We start from the raw sequence: 23,457 nt of genomic DNA, 5'->3' as shown, positions 1-23,457 counted from the left end.
TTTTTTGTTATAACCTCTTGGTAGATATCAACATCTCGGGCTATCTTTTGAAACTCACGAAAGTTGCCGAGCAAAGTCCACATTCACAAAAGAAAAACCAAGGAATGGTGCTGCATAAAACCACAACTTGCTTTAAAAGTCTACCCAAGTTTGACTCAACGTGATAAAAAAATAATATGTGCAAAAGCAGACATGCAGACAGACCTCCAATTCCCTTACATCTCCTGCCCATCATACCAACGATCGATCTGTTTCAGTAAGCTTTGCCCAAAGGTCCAATATTTTTTTCTTTTCCTTCTGAATTAACATGCAGGCTATGGATTTTTCTCTTCCTTATTTCACTTCGCCTGATCAAAAAAACGAGGCAAGAAGTGGTTTTGCTGCACAAGTTTAAGCACCCAGCGCACACTGTCCTCCACTTGCAAAAGTACACCCCCCCAAGCCAGGCCAAATTACTTTTGTCGTCTGAGGCACAAAGTGACAATGCACACTTTCCTAACCTTGACAAATCATTGTAATAATAAATACCAAAATAAATATTTGCTGCCTGAGGCCATCCAAAATCTGCTACCTGGGATAACAGTTCTATTCTGCTTTATGGTAAGTGCTACTGTAGAGTTATCAAAGCTATGGCTATTATTACTGTGTCTAAGAATAAGGTTAATGCCCGGCAGAGATTAACAGAGTGTTATGCATCTCTATCAAAATCTCTGAATAATGATTTGAGGAAAGAGAAAGAATGAGGAAGGGGGAGAGAGGGGGAGAGAAACAGTGTAATAATCTCGTTCAATTATTCTGCGCTCCAGCCTAAGGAGAGGAAAAAAGAACTACTGGCTAAGTAAGTAGCTCTGATCTAACGTGCTAGTTTGGCACATTGGCAGGTGACTTTAAGCAGACCTCTTTGACAAAGCTGTGCCCGTTTTTCTACCCTGCTTCTTTGCTGAACCTTTTAATGCTACTCCCTCTGCTGCATCCATACCCTACTTTCCTCCTTCACGCAGGATAAGAGAAAGCACCTGGTATATTCCCTTAGCGTGAGATCATGTTAGCTTTGCCACTAATCTATGTTCCCTCTTTGTTCTTTCAATTAAATTCTTGTTCTCGGGCACCTGGAGATAAACATGTATTTATGCAATGCGAGGACATCATGATCAAGGCATTTTGGCCTGTCACAAAAGTAGAAGGATTTCCTTCTCTTTCACTAACTGTAGAGTTATACTGTTAAAATGAACCTCAATCTTCTCTTTGCCTTCTCTGACATGAAACCATACTTCAGTAGCTGATTACCCACAGATCTTACCTGTTGCATTGGAAAGAGCCAGCGACTCCATTGAACCCCGAGGAGTTTGTTCTGTGCGTGACAGTTTTTCAGTGAATTTCAGCGCACTGAGTGGATGCCTGGTCCGACAATGCTGTTCCGTCATGCTATTGTCTTCTTCTTGGTCGTACTTGTAACTCCCTCTGGTTTCACTAAAACTCTGGTTGGACATGTCACTGTAGCTCTCCTGCGACCGAAGCCTTCCTGAGTAATAATCTTCTCGGCATTCCTGAATGAAACTGCCACCATGTCCTTTCATGGCTAGAGAGGAGTTTCTCTTTGGGTTGTTGAAATGTTTACCCCACAGTTCTTGTTGAGGACCTGGTGTCTGTGCTGGGTTGTAGGACGTCCTGACATTACACTGACTGAGCAGCTGCAAAGGGCTCTGTGATGGACTTTGCTCCATTTTGTTCCCATAGTGGTAGAGTTCATCTCTGCTCCTCCATACGTGGTCCCTGTTTAGGCTCGGAGTCTGGCTGGACAAACTCAGCAGGTCCATCTGCAAGGAGAGAGGGTCCACGTCTGCAGACAGTCTGCTGGAGGTCACCTGCAATTGATTACTCTGGCTGCTGGCGTTCTCTTCTCCTTTGTTCCTGTTCTTCCCAATCTTAGCACTACGCCGGGATTCTTTGGCTCTGGCACTTTGGAAGGCAGAGTCCGATGAATCTGAACCGTTTGGATCATCACCCATGCTGCAGGCTCTGGAGCAAAAAATCTGCCCTTGCTTTGGCAAAAATGGTCGGCCCAGCAGAGATTTCTTACACTGGGCGCAGCAAAAGCAGGTCTCCGTAGCATGCCAGTGTTGGCCATCATATGTCATCTGACCCTGATCGATGCCTTTAGGTAAGGGAGAGAAATACCATTAAGTGCCAATCACACCACAATTTGGAACAAAGCAGATGAGACACTTAGCAAGCTATTTTTCCCCCTGTAGTACCTACTGAGCCAAAGAGTAGTAATACTTGTGATTGTGGCGTTTTCCCATTATTCTGCTATAATTCAAAAGGGGGTCTGATCAAATTCGTTCCTTAAGCATATCAGGCAGTACATGCAGTTCTTTTACCCGCGGAATTTTCCACGCACACGAACATCCAAAAATGGAACATTTGTAATGGAGAGCAAACGATTTCTATAGGTAGAGCAGTCTATATGGGGAAGCAAAATGTGTTGGGACACATCGCTCCATTATTTCATGCTAACAGTTCCAATAGTGAAAAAAAATGTTGAAAATATAGCCTGTGGAGTCCATGGTGGTTCCTGAGTTTGTTTGTTTGCAGACGTTTCATTATACAACTAGACAACATCAATGGAATGAAATATCCTCAAGCAAACAACCAAGCTCAGAGAGCACCAAAGGTTCCAGAGTTCAGCCTGGAGCTACGTATATTCTTTTCTATTGGAACTCTATATGGCTTTTCTGGAATATTATAGTTACAACCTGTTTCAGAGAAAGAAGCATTCAGAGTATGAACTCATCATTAGATACCTTTGCTCTGGTTTTATATTAGATTCCAGAGCACAAAAAATTAATAATCATCTTTTTTTTCTCTAGTCTGTCTGATGAAACAGAAAGAAAATTGAGCCCTCGGAGAATTATCCCGCTTGCCAGCTTCGTCATCAATCTTCTCCCATGAAACAGCATAAAAAAAGAAAACACACACACACACACACACACACACAATGTGCCTTGCTCGTAATTCAGTACCCCCTGGGGATTATCAGAAAGAATTAGGCCAATTATCAAAAGGAATTAGGCCAATTTCAACAATGAGAAACACTGTTTTCAATCAGAAAGGATCCTGAAGCTTACTTGTCATGGGTCAGGCTAACTGTTCATGAAATTAACACAACCTCCTGCCACCTCCCTTTAGTCGAGTGTTGTTTTTTTTTTACTTTTCAGTAAAACAAAAAGTTACATTCTCGGGCCTCAGGGGGATGTATTTTTAAAGGGCCAACTGGCCTGCTCCAAACATTTAAATAAGAAGAGATTTAAAAAGGGATAATAGACAAACTTCCCTACCTGATACCCTTCAGATATGCAAGATGGTACTGACCATATGAACTCAGGATGAAGAATCTTAACTGATATTGAAAAATTATAGTCTTAACACTAGCTTGATGAAGGTCTGATCTAGATAACTGGAGGGCGAGCTTTAATCAGAGCCAGATCAAGTCATATTAATTAATTAATTCAGTTTTAGTTGTTACTCTTGCTGTGTCAATCCTCTGTCGAGAACTTGACTATACCTATGTTTTGGAAAGTGGTCACCAGCTGATTACTCAAAGCTGAAATGCAGCTGCTGGCATAAATTGTGCCCAGCAGATCCTGATACGTTACAGAATGAGTGGTTGGTTAGAAATGTGCAATAAAGTGCCCTGACCAACTTATATCTAAAATATAATCAAGCTGAATTGACTGTGATCATTGAGTTACAGTGTTGATCTGAAGCTAACTTTCTAGTGATCCACTATGACACAGAAGGATGAGAAAGAAGATTGAGAAGTGACTACTTCATACACTGTTAAGCTGTGGTTTCTTAACTGTTGAATAACTATTATTAGCTAGGTTCTCATGGCAAACTAAACTGTAATCTATGCATTACAAACCACAATGGCTGAGTTTTCATAACATGCTAAGCCAAAACAAACAAACAGAATCCCCAAAATGACTAAGCGTGATGTGGGAAGCCAGCCAATGAATGTGTACATAAACTGAATGCATGTTCTTCATTTCTCCCCCATATGGATTAACATGAAGGGATAACTGTCAGTGAACATGATAAATCTTGAAAATGGTTCTGTCACGTCCCTAATCTGTGTTCCTGGCAGACCACACTCTTTGTGAGTCAATGGCTATGGCCTAATTACTAACAGTAATGAGTCACCAATTACTATAACTTTTCATCTTGAAAAATCAATTTTATCCTCACTGCTCTTCGGAGAGTCTATCTCTTAAATTCAGTTACTTATATTAATAGGGACATCATTTTTATAATAATAGTAATAATTTCTTTTTACCAAAGAATGCTGTGAGGCTTAATCAAACACATGCAAATTTGTGACAATGAGAAAACTATCCCCAATAGACTGCAAAAATTGGCCTAAAACTAATCATCCTTCCATTTGCCCAGAGTGAGTAACCCAGGGGTCTTCAAAGTTGGCCCTTTTATGACTCGTGGACTTCAACTCCCAGAATTCCTCAGCCAGCATACCTGGCTGAGGAATTCTGGGAGTTGAAGTCCACAAGTCATAAAAGGGCCAAATTTGAAGACCCCCTGGAGTAACCATTAGATGTTTCTTTAAATTGCTTCAAAAGGTTAACAAAAGTTTGTAAAAGCAGTACACCAAAAGCAAAACAATTATCTACAAATAGGTTTAAACAGCTGGGCTGTTGCCAATTGTGCTGACTAATTAATTAACATGTTAGTTTAGCCATCAACATTGGTAACAAGTCCACTGTTCAGGAAAGTCACTCGACAGTGATAGGTTAGTGTATAAATTCAATAAATAAAATGGAAAACAGCTAAATCCAAGGCCTGTAAGTTCAAGAAACGAACTAAATATCTAGAAATCAGCTTTTATCCCTGATAATAACTATTTCACAAATTAGGGTACAAAGAATCAAGTACTTTTTAGATGTTCCATAAATTATATGAACTTTCCAGTAGCAGAAACTTTAATGAATATTTGCCCAACCTTAAATTTGTCAGTTTTTCTTATTTTCCTCTAAATGGGAGAAAGATTGTTGGCAAGTTTGTAAGAACAGGAGACAGATAGTCAAAACAGATGAATAATAATGGTACTATTTCCTCTAGCATATGCAAAGATTTAATACAAATAATGTTAATGGCCATGGTTTTATGTTACTTCTTTCCTTGCAGCAAAAGAAGGATCCAAACCACAATTCAGTCCTGAAATGTTCCAGCGTAGGTTGCACACTAAAGCATTTCTAATTATTTCATTTAGCTAGTACTGTACTTCATATATTCATCTGTCCAGAACTGAAAGTTTCAGCTGAATATGGATTTTCCTACAGGCCTAATATGAATTTTAATAATATGAATAGGAACATAACATGAATAGGATATTTTTTTAAAAAAAATCTGAAAGGGGAAAAATATAAAGGTAAAGGAGAGGATGCAAAAAAGAAGGAAGGAACGAAAGACTATATAACAAAGTTTATCAGTATGGTCTTGAGTTAAGAAGCTAGTAAATGAATTACTAAGTTCCAAACAAACTTCATCACTTTTGCATGGGCTCTAAATCGTGGAAGTTATTTCGGAACATATTTTTTTTTCTTTGTTGGTAGTGAAACACTGGAGAAGATAGTACCATGCTCCACATTTGTGGATAAAGCACAGACCTGGGTCATCATAACATTTTTTAGCTTACTTTGCACTTATTGAAGTCATTTTACTACTTTGATGGGGGGGAGGTTATCTGAGCTCAACTGATACCCTTCTGTAAATAATAATGGCTTCTCCATTTATGTATGACAATCTTATCCATAGTAGATCTGATGCTCAACGAGAAGGGATCCAGTCCAATCTACTTTAATTCCCCGATTCCCTGAATATCAATGTTTCTCACTTCCAGTCCAGCACCACTATACCACACTGACCCTCATCCATAAGAGACACATACACACACTAACACACAAAAGAAAATTGTTATAGTTTGCAAATCAGGTGTTCCTTGTTTTGAAAAAAATAAATTGGTGATAGAAGATATTTTGAGGATGAACTAAGAAATAAAGTATTTCAAAGGGCTGAAGGCTGTTTTTGCACCTAAAACACATACTTATACTGACCATCTGCTTAAAAATATCCTGTTCTATTATTCTAAGGAAATATCTACCCTTTAATTCTTCAGGTGGGTTGTACTATTATCCACTATTTCACAATTAGTTCCAGTTCATTAAATTCTCAACAGTCATGCAAAAAAAAAAGATAGTATAAAATCTGTGCTCTGCTATCTTGGGCTATAACTGTAGTGACTTTCAACCATCATAATTAGCCAAGTTGGCAAAAGAAGATAGGATAGCCAGTCACTTTCTCTCAGCCCTTGGAAGTAGGCAATGGAAGCCACTTCTGAAAATCTTGCCAATAAAACTTCAAGGACTTATCCTAAAAGTCACCAGGAGTCTAAGGTGTACACACATAAAAACACCATAACATAAAGTACTGGGCCACTATATTTACAGCAAGTCTGAGTTAACTGAAGGTTGATTTTAATTCAGATTAAATTCACAATCTATTAAGGCTAAGTTTTTGCTAGACCCCCGTGCCAGTAGACATAACGTTATTCAAAAAATTGCATGGAGCAACTTCGAACTGCCAACTCAAATTCCTTTATGTCTCTGTAAAATTTGGCTTCTATTACCTTCAACAGAAACATGGTGGCTGGTGATAAAGTTTCTCATTGAAATGTGTGTGCATTTTTTTATATAACAGTGTACAGTGGCATCCACAGGGGACTGAGGGTGGGGCAGAATGAAAAAAGCAGAGGTACAGCATTGTGATGCAAGCCCCGCCTCTTTTCTACATGCACTGCAATACTGCATACATGCATGAAAGGGGTGGAGCTTGCATCATGTTGCTAGACTACAGCTGTAGTCATTCTGGCAAATAAAGCATGCATCCTCATGATAATGTATGTTCATATTTCTGGGGAAAAGGGTTATTTTTGAAACAGTTTAGAGGCACCATTATTCCGAATAGGTGAAATTGCGATATTTATGTTTTATTTTAATAACATAATTATAGCTTGTCTCATTTCTAATAGCGGAAAGATTTAGCATAAGGATGGGGTTTTTTCCTTCTCACCATTATTTGTTCCTAAATTATCCTGCTAGTTAGACATGCTTAATTGACTCTTGCTCCCAGGTGTAAGGTAATATACTTAGACGTAGGATTTCTAGTGCTTTTCAGTCATTTTAAAATGCTGTAACATTTTATGCTGCTTCAGCAGCAGGCAGATCAAACATGTGCTAACTGAACCCCACTCTTCCATCGTTCTTCCCTACAAATAATCTATGCCAGTTTTCTCAACCTTGGCAACTTTAAGAGATACGGACTTCAACTCCCAGAATTCCCCAGCCAGCTGCTAGCTGGAGAATTCTGGGAGTTGAAGTCCACACCTCTTAAAGTTGCCAAGGTTGAGAAACACTGATCTATGCCATCTAAACAGTATACTATTCAGTCACTCTTGAAAAACCATTTTTCCCCTCTTAACATAGGTGTATCAAACACAGCTAGTCTCACTTGAAATCTGTTGGTTATTCAGACAGTTGGATTTCACTTGATCTTGGGCAATGATTGCCTATGCATTTCTTCCAGTTGCTAGGCATGTTGCTAGAAGGATGGTACTTCATCACAACCTCCTCCTCCTTCCTTCCCATTAGCCCAGGATGGGGCAACTTCAACATAATTGCTTTTGAATACTAGAAAGCTCAAGATGGGCAGAAAACCACGACACCAACTTTCCATCACCTAAATGTCTATGGAGATTCTCAGTCATCCAGGTCATGGTTGTCCCAAAGGTTGTCCCCTTTTTCAAAAGCCTTGGTGGAGCAGTGGGCTGATGCCTCCTTAAGTAACACCAGCTGCCTGCAATTAGTGCAGGTTCGCATCCCACCAGGCTCAAGGTTGACTCAGCCTTCCATCCTTCCAAGGTAGGTAAAATGAGGACCCAGATTGTTGGGGGCAATTAAGCTGACTTTGTAATAATGCCGCTTGGGTGTGTGTGTGTGAAAGCCCTAATAAGCAGGCATATACATAGAATGAAGGCTACTGCTAAGCTTGTAAGCCGCCCTGAGTCTTCGGAGAAGGGCGGGATATAAATGGAATTAAAATAAAAAAAATAAAAAAAATAATTGGATTTTTTTGCTTATGCCTGAAGGTGTTCCGCTTCTCATCCAAGAAGCGTCTTCAGTTCACTTATATTGAAGTTGGCTGAATTTATCTTCATAATCATCTGCTCCAATGGAGGGACCATAGCTCAGTGACGGAATATAGTTGTAGAAGGTCCCAGTCTTAATCCCTGGAGTCTCCAAGCAAGCTTAGAAATACCCCAATTGACAATTGGGAAACAGCTGCTAGACTGTGTCAGTGATACGGAGCTAGATGGCCCCATGAATTAAATACAGTATAAGCAACTCCCCATGTCTGTAACTTCAGTGCTATCTTAGAAAATGGTTGTTAATTCAGAACACCAAAACATTCAGTGACAGGCCTTCCTAGTTCTTCGGTGGAATTCTAATGGACCAGAACTAGAACTGGACATTTTTGCCGAAGAAATGAATAGCTTTCTCAAGCTATGTTATAAAATGAAGAGCAGAGGTGGGCAATTTCTTCTTGCCAAATGTTGGAATAAGTGGGACAGTAATAAATCACTTCACTAGAAAAAATGGGGTTGGAATAATCCTTTTGTTACTATCTTCAGGAGGCAGGTTTTAACAAGCATCCTTGTTTCCTTTCTATCCCACTCTGGGATATTGTCATGATGGAACAGTGTGTCACTGCATTTGGTTGTGAGTCTCTAAGAATCACAGGGGGGGAAAAGGGGGGGCAGAGGGACCTGTGTTCAAGTATTTCAAACTTTAGCTCCAGGGAATTTGGTTTGAATTGGGTTTAGCATTTAGTTTTTGTCAGGCTTGTATTACATACTTTAAAAAAACCTACCTACCTTCCTTCCTCCCCCCCCCACTCCTTCCTAAATGCGGAGTAATTTTTACTTCCCAGCTGGCTTCTGAATAGCAGCAAAATATTTTCTGAGCACAGTAATAATGGAATTGCTATTATGGGTTGGACATGCCATCTTCTTTCTAATCATGCTTACTCCTTGCTCACTTCTTTGACCATCTCTTCTTCCTCCTCTTTTGCTTTTTTCTCTCTGAGAGGGTTGGAAACATCTATGGCTTATTTGAATTGATGCAACAAGAGGACACACCAGTGGCTGGCACTAGCTTCAGCTGATCTCTGCCAAAAGCAGTGGTGCCAGCATTTAGACTGCGGACCCAGCTAGGTACATCTGCCAAGGAGTTACTGCAGGCTTGACAGAGACGAGTGCCAGGGCCTGTCATGTACTTTTAAAACAAAACAGTTTCAGCCACTAGCCTACAGGCGCACATCACCTTCAACAATATAATGCAATGGTATATTGACAGGCCCTATCATGTTTTGGGTTCTGCACACAAACACTGTGGTTATTTTTTCACATCAAGGGCTGAGCCTTTCCTATTTCAAACCAGCCAGCTGGCAGCAAAAGGTGGTATTTCTAAACAGCTCCCTTACCGATGTGCTGAGCGCAGGTGTCACAGTACTCTGCATACAAGGACTCAAAGCAGTTGCAGCAATATGGACGCCCTTCCTTCATGATGTATCGCTGGCCGCCCAGCACAGTTTCACATTCAAAACAGCAAAAGTGCTTCATGTGCCAATGCCTTCCTTCCGCTTCTGTGCATTCGTCAGCAAAGATAATCTGTAAAAAAGAGGAGTCAGGATTTGTTTATATGTATTGAATTGAACTGGATTGAGAATTCAAATTGATTAGACACACAAGGAATTTGTCTCCAGTACAGAAACTCTCAGTGCACATGCAAAGCATAACAACAAAGAGGGGAGTAAAGAAGATAATAAGGATAAATAATACCACCAGCCACAGTACATGGGTAAGTATTCAATGACATTAGGCAGGACTGTGAGAAATAAGTGTCCAGCAGAGTGAGGGGAAAAACTGTCCCTGTGTACAGTTGTTTTGGTATGCAAATAATAATAATAACAACAACATCTTTCAGCCATCTCCTGCGGCTCCCAGTCCTCTGCCATGTGCAGTCCAAAAAAAAAAAGTGGGACTAAAAAAGTTCAATCAATTCAAATATGCAGGGTAGGTGCATATCTCGCCTTGGCTCCACTCTTCAGTCAAATCCTGTTCTGCACGTGCGTATGTACGCGCATGCGCACACATTTTTTGCGGCTCCCAGTTTTTCCTTTTGTGAGGGAACCGGTTCCGAGTGGCTCTTTCACTGTTTCAGGTTGCTGACCCCTGCCCTATACCATTTCAGACAAATGGTTATCCAGTCTCTTCTTAAAAACTTCCAATGTTGGAACATTCACAACTTCTGGAAGCAGGTTGTTCTAACTGTCAGGAAATTTCTCCTTAGTTTTAGGTTGCTTTTCTCTTTGATTAGTTTCCATCCATTGCTTCTTGTCAATGCCCTATAGGGCTGTCCCGTGGCGAAGAGCTGAAACGGTTCATATCCAGGAGGTGAGCGTTCTGTAGATATTTTTTTCACCCTCCTTCTGACCTGTGCAATATGCAGGTTTTCTATAGAAGGCAGGCTGGTTGCAATTGGTCTTTCTGCATTCTAACCATCTGTTGGAGTCTCCATCTGTGCTATTTGGTTGCTGTACCAAGTCAGAAAAGCTACAGAACTACAAATACCAGTCTCAATGATTCCTCTGTAAAATTTATCAAATTTATCATTTGCTTCTTGCTCTCCTGTCATCTATTTGGCTTGTTTTTTTTCTTTACAGTTCGGCTGCCTCAAAACTCTTCTGCCTCGGCTTCTTTTTCTGCCTCTGCAGCATAAACAGATCATTGCAGTTGCTGTGGAAATGGCTATATATACACGGTACAAGGATAACATTTAACTTGAAATGGCATATTCCTAGTTTAGCAAATGGAATGTAGAAAGTGGAAAACATGCCCCTGTAGTAAGAGAAGACCAAGATGGACTTCCCAGGATACAAGCCCTGACCGTGGTTAGGACTTATACATCTCCAAGGAAGGCGAGGGGGGGGCAGCAATGGGGGGTGGAGAGAGAGAAGGGAGACTCAAGCATTTGCAATTGCAGGCTAATGAGGACCACTGCTGTGTGATTAATAGGGAACTGCATTTTGAAATGAGGAAATTCAAGACCAAATGTCAAAGCAAGAGAGCTTTCTCTGATTGGACCTTTTGCACAGATTTAACTCTAAATTTGGCCCTTGCTAATGTCAGCACACGACTCCCTATGATAAAGAGCATTTGGTATTATATGCATTTTTCTCTATCATTAAATTTCAACAAAACTACCACCAATGGTTATCAGTAGTGATGACTACATTGTAAGCTTGTCTACCGATTGCTGGGTATTTAGAGTTTAGAGGTATCTATTTGATCACCAAAAGGAACAAGAGGCTGCAACTTCTGGGGAAGAAATGGTGAACTGAAAGATGGCTCCGTTAAAAAAAAGATGACCATGAGGGAATGAAGAGCTGGTGAGTACACCGGCTTTTTGATAATTCCTCTAGATAAGGAGAGGATTTGAGGTCACCCACAAGTGCTCCAGACAGCTAATCCTTGAGAGGAGACTGCATGACTGTGGTCTCTCCCCATTTAAAGCCAATGAGGGAATAGCCATCTTGCTCAAACAGCTGTTGGCACCCTTTGAAAGGACATTAAGATTGCATACCTCCTTTTCTAATGATTTTTGGAAATTGCTTGTTGACTGATTTTCAGTTAAATTAGTTAACCTTCAATCTTTAGCGAAATAAGTTTTAAATGTAAGTTTAAGGATTTAAGTTATTGGGGAGGGTGGGGGGTGAGGTGGCATAAACAGCAAAATGGTGATTAAAACTCTGATCTTAAAAAGTTACAAATGGATCGAGGGTCCAGATAAATTTGAAGTAAGATTTTGTAAATAATTACAAAGAATCCTTTGTGTTGAAAAATGCTTTTGTTTTGAATTCTTCTTCTTCATCATCATCTTTTTTTTAAAGAACAACTTTAAACATTGTCACTGGAGGGAACTCAAAGGAATTAATGTGGATTTCTGTAAGAAAATGACATGGATATTACACTGGACGTACTAAAGGAAGCAGCTGATATTTTAATAATGAAAAGTCATTGGCACCCTTCAGTCTCGTGAGAGGATGGTATCGTGCTCTGGAAAGAGGTCCTAAAGCAGCATCTGGGGTGGCTAAAAAGGCCAATTCAAGAGTCCCTTCCACACTGAGGGCAGATACAATCTCTCCCTTTTCCAGCCCCCAAGTTTCGCTGGTTCCGGGTCTGCCTCTTTGCCTCAGCCTGCTGCACTAGTAAATGAAAAGTGATATACAAATAACAAGAGAGTGACCTGGATAATTTTTCTAAACTGGATTTAAGAAAGAGCTTTGTTAAAGCTTCGAAGATTTTTTGTGAAACAGGTGAAGAAGAAACGATGACAGATAGATCTAGGCCACACCTAGCCTTATGTTGCTGCCAGGAAAGCAGATAAAACATATACGACACAAGATTATGGTGATAAACCTCCTAGGGAAAACATGGGAAATAAAGAGAAAACTAAGAGAAAGTGAACGATAGCCATCCACGCATTCCATATGCTAGTTAGTTAATTGATTTGGGGAAAGATAATTAAAAGAAGAACATTTGCCAAGATGTTCAGTGTAGAGATTCACAGAAAGAAAAGGCAGGCAGGCAGATAAACACAAATACTCATCCAAAACCTTAATTGTAAAACTCTAATGAGTGGTGGTAAAACCGAAGCACCCTGCAAAGATCAACATGCACAAATAGCCTGTCCCACATTGTAACAATTACTCTGCTTCCTATCTAAAAAGACACAGGAGGAAGCAACATTCTTGGCACTTTTAGTACCCTAAAAGAACTTCCCGCAGCCATCAAACATAAAGTTCTATCAGCTTCTGCCTCAATTCATGAATCCAATAAAAAACACAGGCTCTTTATTTTATGGGGAAAATTTTAAATGTAGACAAGACACACTACCCACATTTTTCTTCTCCAGAGATGTTTTTTTTTAAAATAAGTGTTTTTATCAGGGGGCGGGCACCTTTTTTTTTTTTTTGCAAAAAAAAAAAGCTCCCTCTATTGGCTTTAGGAGTAGGCAATCTTGGCTCTTTTTTATGACTCATGGACTTCAACTCCCAGAAATCCTGAGCCAGCCACGCTGAGGGGAAAGAGAGAGGTTTCCAAGCTGAGCCATGCTGGCTCAGGAATTCTGGGAGTTGAAGTCCTTGAATCATAAAAGAGCCAAGGTTGCCTACCCTGCACTAGAGGAGGACATTAAAATTATTTACAAGGTTACTTCTTTAGGAACTAAACTTTTAGAATCTAAAACAGCTAATTCAAAAAAGTCAACAGGAAAGAACCTCACACTTTTCATCTGCTTCTGTCTTTTGGAAGGTAAAGTTAGATAACAAAATAATCTATTTCCTATGTTAACATCTCTGCAATGAAATCAATAAAGGTAACAGGAAAGAAATGAGAAACATTTTTCTCAATGTAATATGTCTAATTTAGCTGATGCTAGAAAAGAAATAGTATCTTTTGTACACTCTTGAAAACTATTTTGAATCTCTAACAATCTATTACAACTAAACTGCTTTAAATTAAACAATTCTTAAGAATGAAATATTCTTAATTTGGACTTTACTTTTACTATTTGGACTGTTGTGTGTTTTGAAAAATAAGATTATTTAGAATCTAGTTATGTTGCACTTCAATCTTTAAATAATTAACCTAGTATATACATAACAATATATGATGTTTTCCATGGTGAGCTTAACATCAATAACAACATTTATTAAAAAGGCTAAAATAATTTCTGGTGGTATTATCTGTACATTAAAATTTTGTTTAATCATAATCTTTCAAAAGATGTTACATATGTGCATATGTTACATATGTGCATAAGTGTAGTCAGTAGCATATGCCTTTTTAAAAATATCAAACATGCAAAGAAACAAAAATAAGTCCAAAATATTTGTATTACATCCAGAAATGCCAACTTTGCAACCAATATTTCTCATCCATAACTATGGCACCCTAAGCATACCTGCATACATGCAAATGCTTCTCTGGGATCAGTAACGCAGCAGGGATTGCTTTTTCCTTCCAGTAACAGATTGCTGGGAAATACCAAACATGGCCTTGAGAATTCCAATGTTTGTTACAAATTTTTCTGGATGTGATTGGAAAGAGGCTGTTTGGTGCCGGAGACCACTGACACGAGGAACACAGCTCTGGGTTGGGGTTTGGAGCAGCTCCGGGTGGGGGCTCAGCACAACTGCGGAGAGGAGAATCCCCATGGCAGCTGTGGGGAGGGGAATCCCCGCGGCATGTGGCTCCGAGCTGCAGGGGCGGGGGTGCAAAGGATGGGCGGCGACGCTATAGCAAGACACCGGCATCGCTCCCAGTGACAGCACCTCTGAGTTCTGGCACCTTTTTTTTTTTGAAAAATAGCACTGGTTTTTATGTATCTATTGTTGTAATTGTATGCTGCCCAGTGGTTCCTTCGTGTGAGATATTTTGTGTGAGAAATTTGATAAACAAATGAATTCATGTGTTCTCAGTGGCTTGTTTTGCATCGTAATCAAGACACCATTTTGTTATCTCAGTTCATAGCTGTGTACATGTAGCAGAAGCTGTAACTTCTCAAGTTATGGAACTACAGCAACAATGCATAATTTCCTTAAATGCTTATGTTATACTGCACATATGTCAGGGGTTTCTTTTCAGGTTTTGCCCCCACAGCCTGTAGTTCGATCCATCCTGACGGGAGCTCAAGGTTGACTTAGTCTTCCATCCTTCCTGGGGTCTTAAAATGAGGACCCAGATTATTGGGGCCAATATGTTGACAATGTAAACCTCCCAGAGAGTGCTATAAAGCGCTATGGGGCGGTATATAGGTCTAAGTGCTATTGCTATTTCACACTGAGGCTGGTTGCAAGGGGAATCTTTTGTGACAGCCTGTTATCTCAACAGGATTGAACTTCCAGTCGCATCATTTGAGAATAATCAGGATATGAAGCTATTGTAATACACTCCAGTAATAAAATAGGAGTATAATTAACTCTTTTTCCTAAATTTATTTCAGGAAGTTCATCCAAATGTACTGCAATTCTCCCTGCTCTTTCACCTCCCATCTGCAGACAGGCAGCTGTAGAAGGGTGAAAAAGAAAAGCAACATGTTCAATTATGTTTTTATTCTTTTCGAGCAATGGCTGGTTCCAGAGAAGAGTGGTTAGCAGTGGGAGTCTTAACTTATGTAAGGGAACAGGGCTGGGCACCAGCAGGGTGGAGGTAGAGGGCTGTTCAGCCATGAAAACTTGGATGGGCTGTCAGAACCAAAAGCGTCTACCACAGCTGATATGTAGAGCAGCTCCAAGACATTTCATCATTTGCAAACCACAAGATACAAAGATAAACTGGCAAGGCAAATCTGGAAGCCTAGACTGATTTACTGCCTAACACATGATCCCTGACATGATTTACCCACTTATTCAAGCCCCCTTTCCCAGTACCGAATATGCCTGACTGGTCTTACCTCATCACAGGCTGCACACCGAGGTTTGAGGCATTCTGCATGGTGCCGGCCACAATAAATCTTCCCTTCTTGATAGAAATAAATAAGATCCACCAACAGCTCATTGCAAACGCTACATATAAAGCATGATGGATGCCAGCACACCCCATGGCCTGCTCTTGATGCAAAGACGGCTATGTCGCCTCCATTGATTTGGCCTCCACACTGTTAAGATAAATATAAAAATTAAAGAGGGCCCTTCTCTGACAATTCTTCCAGGTGAGAAACATTGAATAATGACAGCATCTGAAAAAAGCTGAAGTGATGCACTGATAAAAATCAGCAAATTTTTCTTCTAGTTATTCACAAGTCAAGCCATTCTCCAATTACAGTATTATAGGGATTGTGGTGGTACAAAAGCAATTGTGACAGACTGCAGAAGGTCTTTCCAGCATCTATCTACTATGAAATGATTAATGCTTATTCACTCCTCAACCTGTTCCTATATGGGTACAGTTCGAAGCAAGCAAACAGGAGTAAGAATGGTAGATTCTGATTCCATTCTGCTATTCTTCCCTTAGAGAGGATGTTGGGACAGGTTTCCTTTGATATAATAGAAAAATCCAGAAAATTGAGAGTTGTCTATCATATTTCCATGGAGATTCTCAATCATCCAGATCATGATTGTCCCAAAGGTGCTATTTCCAAAAGACAACTGGACTTGTTTTTTCCCTTTTAAAAATTTCGCTTCTCATCCAAGAACTGAAGAAGTTTCTTGGATGAGAAGTGAAATGTTTCCAAAGGAAAAAAATCAAGAAAGTCTACTTGCCTTTTGGAAATAGCACCTTTCGGTCTAGCATATTTCCCTCCCCCAAAAAGAGGAGGAGAAGTAGAAGAATTATGCTCCATTCTGATAGAATTCACACCGTATGATTAACTGGTTGCTTTCTGGATTTGCCTGTAAAATTGAATTAACCAAGTAGACCGGGTTCACATAATGTGCTAACTCTAAAATTAAATAATAAAAATAATCTAAGGTTAAAACAAACTACTGACTTGGTTAACAGTGTTGTGTGAATCCAGCCTCTAACTGATTTAGGTTAGAGATTTCTACATGTGACGAATAAATAAAACCGCAGTACTTTCAATCTCAGGTTGTGGGTTGAACTTTTAACATTAAATATTTACATCTTGGGAACAGAAGGTACTAGAAGGCATGAAGCGCTGCAATTTATTCAGTTCTGACAGGTGGTATGAATGGCCTCCAGAGAAAAACCTCTGACATCTTTCTCACTGCACACTTACTGAGACGATAGCTTGAAATGCTTAGCAGTTTAAACTGTGGTATCCACTCTAGGGATCATTGCACATATTTGATTAATATTTTTTTTCACAGATTGGGAATTGGAAACTTATGTATTGAAAGTAAGATTTGGAATGATCTTATTACATGGTTTTTTACCACGCTGCCGCTAAATATAAACATGTTAATCAGATCTGAAATGCAAACTGTCAACACTCAGTGTTGCAATTTGTAATGCAAAAATGTGGAAAACTGTATCCTGCGCTCCCAATTTTGTTCCAGGGTTCCCCTACAAAGTCCATAGGATACCTAAACTACTCCTCTGCATATGCTGATGCATAACGCTACGTGTAATAGTCTTTCTCAATCTGATGTACACATTCCTTTTCTCCTTTGCCTTCCAAATGGTTTTCTGGCCTAGCAATGCACCCCCTAAGCAGCCTTTTCCCTGGGGATTATGCAAGAGAAACTGTTTTTGCAGCTGGCTATTAGCAGCCTTAAACTAACACTCTGCCACACACCCTAACTCTACACCTCTAATTTTCCTACCCCTGGGGATATTTTTAATGAGTAAGAATTTTTTGCAAGGTCATAGTGAAGAGTAAGTCTTTTGCTGCCATAATGTATTGCTATGGCTTTTCATATCTCATAGTGTTTAGCCACTTTCATGTCATGATAGTAGTAGTAGTTGTAGAAGGAGGAAGAGGAGGAAGGAGGAGGAGGAGGAGGAGGAAGAGGAGGAGAAGGAGGAGAAGGAGAAGGAGAAGGAGAAGAAGCAGCTGTTGTTGTTCTACCTGTTCACAAATGGCTCCTGTCATGGTGACGGGGAATGGCCGGACATTGCCTCTGCCCAAGTTCTCCCTCTTCCTCTGGTTGCTGAAAAGTTTGAGTTCTCTCTTTTCCTCTTCATCCAGGGAGTTACAGTATCGAACCTGTAGCAGCAATCATTTGTTTTTCATTAAAAGAAGTGGTTCTTGCTTTTTCAAAAGTGTAAGATTATTATTATTTTTTAATCAGGATTAGACCATATCTGAGGGTCATGACAACATTTGACATTGTGGGAACATAGGTGATAGACATGAACACAAAATTACTACTGTGAGATACTTACCTATTCTTAAAATGATTACCATGGTGGGGAAGACCAGCTACAAAATGGTCATTTTTCACAAGTTATTCACACAACCCCTCCCAGCAAGCTCCCTACCATACCTGTTGTAACTGCCTTGTCATATAACCTTTCTTGGGTTATTACAAAATTATTTCACCGCCTATTATATAATGGCCCACTTATCAGAACTTTATCCTTGTCTCTGGCAACAACAGAACTTCACTCCTTAATTAATGTGTAACAATATCTCTATTGCCATGAAATTATATGCATGTATGTAGCTGACCAAAATATTTGATGAAAGTTTTCAAGGGTATTCTCTCTCCCTCCCTCCCTCTCTCTCTCTCCCTCTCTCTCTCTCTCTCTCTCTCTCTCTCTCTCTCTCTCTGTGTGTGTGTGTGTGTGTGTGTATCTGTGAAAAGGGCAGACTCATGACTGATGTTAGTAATACTATTAAGGCCTTTGGCTAAGGAATCATCAAAAAACATGCTAAGGCAAGTGTTAAGACTGACACAAAAAGCAACACCCCCAGGGAGCAAAGAGTAGCTGTAGCTTAAGGACACATTCTAGTAACTGAATATAGCCCCATCACGTTTGGGGCTCCTTGGATGGCAGTTAACTTTATGACCACATCCAAATATATCTCTGGCATCTTCTCAAGAACTCCTAATGAAAAAGTCTTTTCTGTAGCTTGGCAAGCTGAATCTGCTCTACTGAAAAAATGAGAACGTTGGGAGATACGTGCTGGAAACACTGCAGAAGTCCAATGGAAATATTTCAGAATAGGGTAACAGGAACAAAGCCCCTTTTATAAGAAGAGAGAGAAAGAGAAGTGTAACTCTTTGATACTCTACTAAGGAAGAAGGTGGAGGGGAAACACAGAAAGGTTTTAACAGTAATAACCACAACAGTAAAGAAATTGTTTAAATGCAAACCTGATGTGATAGGAGTGGCTGAACAAATCCTGGTAACATTCTGAACCATTTGATTCATTAAAGAAAACATACTGATTTACAATACAACTTAAAACCCCAAATCCTTCTTATAACCAGTACTTGAAATTAATAATTTAATAATTTAAAGCATAATAGAAAGAAACCAGAGAGGTTCAATCTCTTAATTTACCAGCAAATGTGTTTCAAAGAACTCATTTGCTACCAGAGAAGGCTCTTCTCAAAAAAAAAAAATGCAGTTATTAGCTTGCGGCAAGCATAGGCAAACCCTTAGGTTGATCTCAATTAGCAGGAGGGTCATATAGAAAAGAGATTCTCTCAAGTAGACTGGTCTCAAGAAAAATTCAAACATAAATCAGATATTGAAATTTAAATGGCATAACACATATTACAGTATCAGACAGGAGTTGAATATAATTATCCCTCAGGGCAGCATGTAACTATCCGTTTCTCTCAGGTGGGTCCTCAGCTTAATTTGAAATGCTAGAGATACGTTCAAGTTTCTAATAAGAGAACTCCATCCCTTTGCTACACCTACATATTTGAGAGAGAAAAACAGGATCAGACACAGAGCGAGGAAGAAAGAAAGCGCCCAGAGTTTGCACTGCTTCGGCATCTCCTCAGGTGCTGGTTTGCTTCAATTCTGCCTACCACCCCACCCAACCATTTACTTCTGAACAGACGTACATTTGATCAGGGGAAAAAAAAGAGCTTAACATCCCCCAGTCAATTTGTCTAGAAGTTTTGTAAAGCTACCTTTAAGAAATACTGGCTTTTATCTACCCTGAATATGATCCACTGAATGACCCTGAAGAGTCCTGGCACTCTCTACAAAGCTTCTCTATGGCGGAATCACTTTGCAGCTTTCTGTTCCTTAGTCCGTTTGTCTTGAAAGTAATTGTCAAGAGGGGCAGTGTTTTATTTTCCCCTTTTCTTTTTTTTAAACTTTACAAGATATCTATGCTGCCTCCATTGTAAGGCTTGGATAGCTTGCAAAATAAGAACAAAACAATGCAACCAATAATAAAAGACTAAAAATGATATATTTTATATATACATGTTATGTGTATTTTACACACACACACACTATACAATCATACTGTCCATACATACATACATACATACATAACTGATAGAACATAGCAGCAACAGCTCCATGAATTACTGTAGCATTTTGGGGGGGAAGGGGGGTCATAACCCCTTTAGTTGTACCAGGTTTTTCCTGGTGCCTCATCCTGCATACGTGTGAATGATAGGTGGGTGGGTGGGTAGATAAGACAGAGACAGACAGACAGACAGATATTCATATATATATAAAAATATGGCACATTAATTTCTTTCAAAATGTGCGTGGAGAAGAACAGGCAGGGTTTAGAGCAGGATACTCAATAACTGATCATGGTTTTGGTTTGGATCATCTAATAAATAAGTATGTAAAACATGCTGACAGGAAATTGTATGTTGCCTTTGGGGATTCTCTTGCAGCTTTTGATTTCATTGGTAGAAAGAAACCATGGATTAAGCTAGATCAGCTGAATTTGAATAGAAGGTTGTTAATTTTGATCATGGCCTAACATAAGAACCTTCAAATTCAGGATAGGTTCACCCTAGCAGGCCACCAAACAAGTATGCTTGCACCTTTACTATTTAATCTATTTATTAATGATATTATTCCAGCCCAGAGTGTAGAAAATAATTTTCCAGTAAAGGCAGGAAATAGGAACTCCTCCTTATTACTTTATGGAGATGATTTACTGTATTGCTTACCTCAGATAGGCTTGACAGGTAGTTAAGAGCTTTGATTAGCTAATGCCCTTAAATTACCTAACTGTGAATGTGGAGAAATGAAAAGTGCTGGCATATGAGCAGAAAAGAAAAGGACACAAATGGAGACGTGGGAAACATCTCTTACAGATGGGTATTCTTCTGAATGCTTCAGGTAGTTCAGGGGTAGGCAACCTTGGCTCTTTGATGACTCGTGGACTTCAACTCCCAGAATTCCTGAGCCAGCTGGCTCAGGAATTCTGGGAGTTGAAGTCCACGAGTCATCAAAAAGCCAAGGTTGCCTACCCCTGAGGTAGTTGGTACTCTCACTGTCTCACCCCAAAAAGAAAAACTGAGAAAAATTATTTGCCAGAAATAATAAGATTCTGGTGTACAAATGATGGTCGACAAATTTCTGCAATCCTAACTCTTCTAAAAACCAAGTTAGCTTCTTATTTTTCATATGCAGTAGATTATAGGGAATTTCTACTCTTTGTGATATGGAATTCTTTCAAAATAAGTTCCCCATAACTACAATAATCCTTGACTTACAACCATCCATTTAGTCACCATTTAAAATTACAACTGCACTGGAAAAAAATGACTTAGGACTGTTTTTCACTCTTATGACTGTGGTACTCTCCCCATGGTCACGTGACCAAAATTTGGATGCTTGGCAACTGGCACGTATCTATGATGGATGCAGTGTCCCAAGGTCATGTGTTCACCATTTGCGACCTTCTGACAAGGTCAATGGGGAAGCCACATTCACTTAACAACCACCTTAGTAACTTAACAACTGAGTGATTCACTTAACAACTGTGGCAAGAAGGATCATAAAATAGGTCTTAAAACTCACTTAACAATTGTCTTTCTTAGCAATGAAAATTCTGGGCTCAGTTGGGATTGTTAAGACAAGGACCACTATATTTTAGGTGTATCTAATAGTATTCCTATCCTTTTTCTCTATACAGGAGCTAGTACATACCTAATTGAAGCTAAAATAATTATAAGAGCATTTAATTATTAGGCTCTTAGATTCCTCTCTGTATCTGATCCCTTACTTTTCGGGTGGTGTCTCCTAAAGCAAAGGAATTTCTCCACTCCTTCTTGCATCAGTTGGCTTACATTTTTACCCAATCCTTGCATACCTTTCTTTTTCCCCCCCAGAATTCAAACAATGCAAGCATTGACCTATTATTTAAAAACAGGGTACTGAATGTCTTTGCCCAAAGAAATGTGTTTAAAGGATCACAAAATAATATTGCCCCTCGATACACACTTTAATAAAACCAAAATCTGGGGATGCTGTCCCTCTGAGAGGCACTTAGAAGACTACAATTCCAGCGAAGGGCATCAGCAACTAGAGAGGGCATTATTTCTCCATTTTTCACATCATATATGCTTCTTCTCTTCTTCCAAGGAGATTATAGAAGAGTCTACCCATTATTTACTGTACTGTCCTATTTCCGCTTCAGGAAAATTTCTGAACCTCCTCTTGGTACGAAAATCATGCCGGCCCAATTCATCACGTGAAATTGAATATCTAATGAATTTAGACAAGGAGACACTGCCATGGAGATTAGCAAGCTTTGCATGGGCTGCTGCTAAACAGGGTTAGCCACTGCTTTAGCATCTCTCTCCAAAGAGCACTTGGAACACAACAGCTGCTCAACAGCCCATAGCCGCCCAGAGAAGCCGTGGTTCCTGTTCCTTCAGTCAACAGTTCTTTGTAATCCTCTGTTAATCTTAAATCCTAAACAAGGTTAACATCCTTGAAAGATTTTGCTTCAGGATAATATTAATGTATTTTGGTCCCTTTCCCACTCTTTGCAAGCATAAAATCAAAATAGTTATGGCTAATGCAGCCAAAGCCACATCATACTAATATATAATGTATTCCTATATACATCTATTTAGAATAAGTTTGCATTAACTCCAGTGGATTTCTCCTGGGTCATTTTGAAGCTCAGAAGAAAAACTATATTTGAAGACTATTTGGATAGGAAGTTAATTCCTTCTAGTCCCCAATTTATAATTTTATAAAACATATTTTTTGCAAAAGAGAATAAATAAGTATTTTGGTTCCCTAGCACAGATTTGCTTGAGCTTAGGTTTAGGTTCCAAATGAATAATTTCCTTACGTTTTTCCTTTAACAAATGATTGTATTTATGCAAAATTTGTGCAAATGTTATTTCTTTGCCTGGGCATTCTAACCTTTCTCCTGAAAACAAGTTCAGGTGTTGCCAATATTCTTAACAAGGGATACTAAAGAAGAAACTAACCTTCCTAATGCTAACTGGATTACAGGAGGCCTCAAGAATAATGTGTAATGATTAAACGTTTAAAAATAAAGTCCATTTCTAACTCCATCTATTCCCCAGCAATTATAAAATCAGCCATTCAGTTATCTTGTGATAACTGATCTTCTTCTACTTCACTGTTTAAACCGTATACGTATACAGGTAACCCTCGACTTATAACAGTTCAATTAGTGACTGTTCAAAGTTACAACAACACTGAAAAAAGTGACTTATGACCAGTGGTGGGATTCAAATATGTGAACAACCGGTTCTCGGTGTGGATGCTGCTTCTGGTAATCCATTCTTGGCACGGGCAACAAAAAATTAGCTACCGGTTCTGGCAAAGTGGTGCGAACTGGATGAATCCCACCATTGCTTATGACCATTTTTCACACT

At 39.5% G+C, this 23,457-nt stretch overlaps 1 protein-coding gene across 1 annotated transcript in view; it reads right to left on the bottom strand.

Annotated features, from left to right (window-relative positions):
• Nucleotides 1-23,457, bottom strand: part of PRICKLE2 (prickle planar cell polarity protein 2) — a gene marked incomplete at its 3' end in the record, with an annotated part of 372,656 nt that overhangs the window by 43,569 nt on the left and 305,630 nt on the right. Inside the window, exons 5-8 of the mRNA XM_081316996.1 lie at nt 17,724-17,861; nt 15,648-15,851; nt 9,613-9,799; nt 1,301-2,155 (exon numbers count right to left, since the gene is read on the bottom strand). Of these exons, the coding sequence (XP_081173122.1) occupies nt 1,301-2,155; nt 9,613-9,799; nt 15,648-15,851; nt 17,724-17,861 (1,384 nt within the window). The remainder of the gene's footprint in view (nt 1-1,300; nt 2,156-9,612; nt 9,800-15,647; nt 15,852-17,723; nt 17,862-23,457) is intronic.

Source organism: Vipera berus, assembly GCF_964194415.1.
Source record: "Vipera berus genome assembly, chromosome: 2".
NCBI lineage: Eukaryota > Metazoa > Chordata > Lepidosauria > Squamata > Viperidae > Vipera > Vipera berus.
The sequence above is the reverse complement of the archived record's forward strand: the minus strand, read 5'-3'. Positions and strand labels throughout refer to the sequence as shown.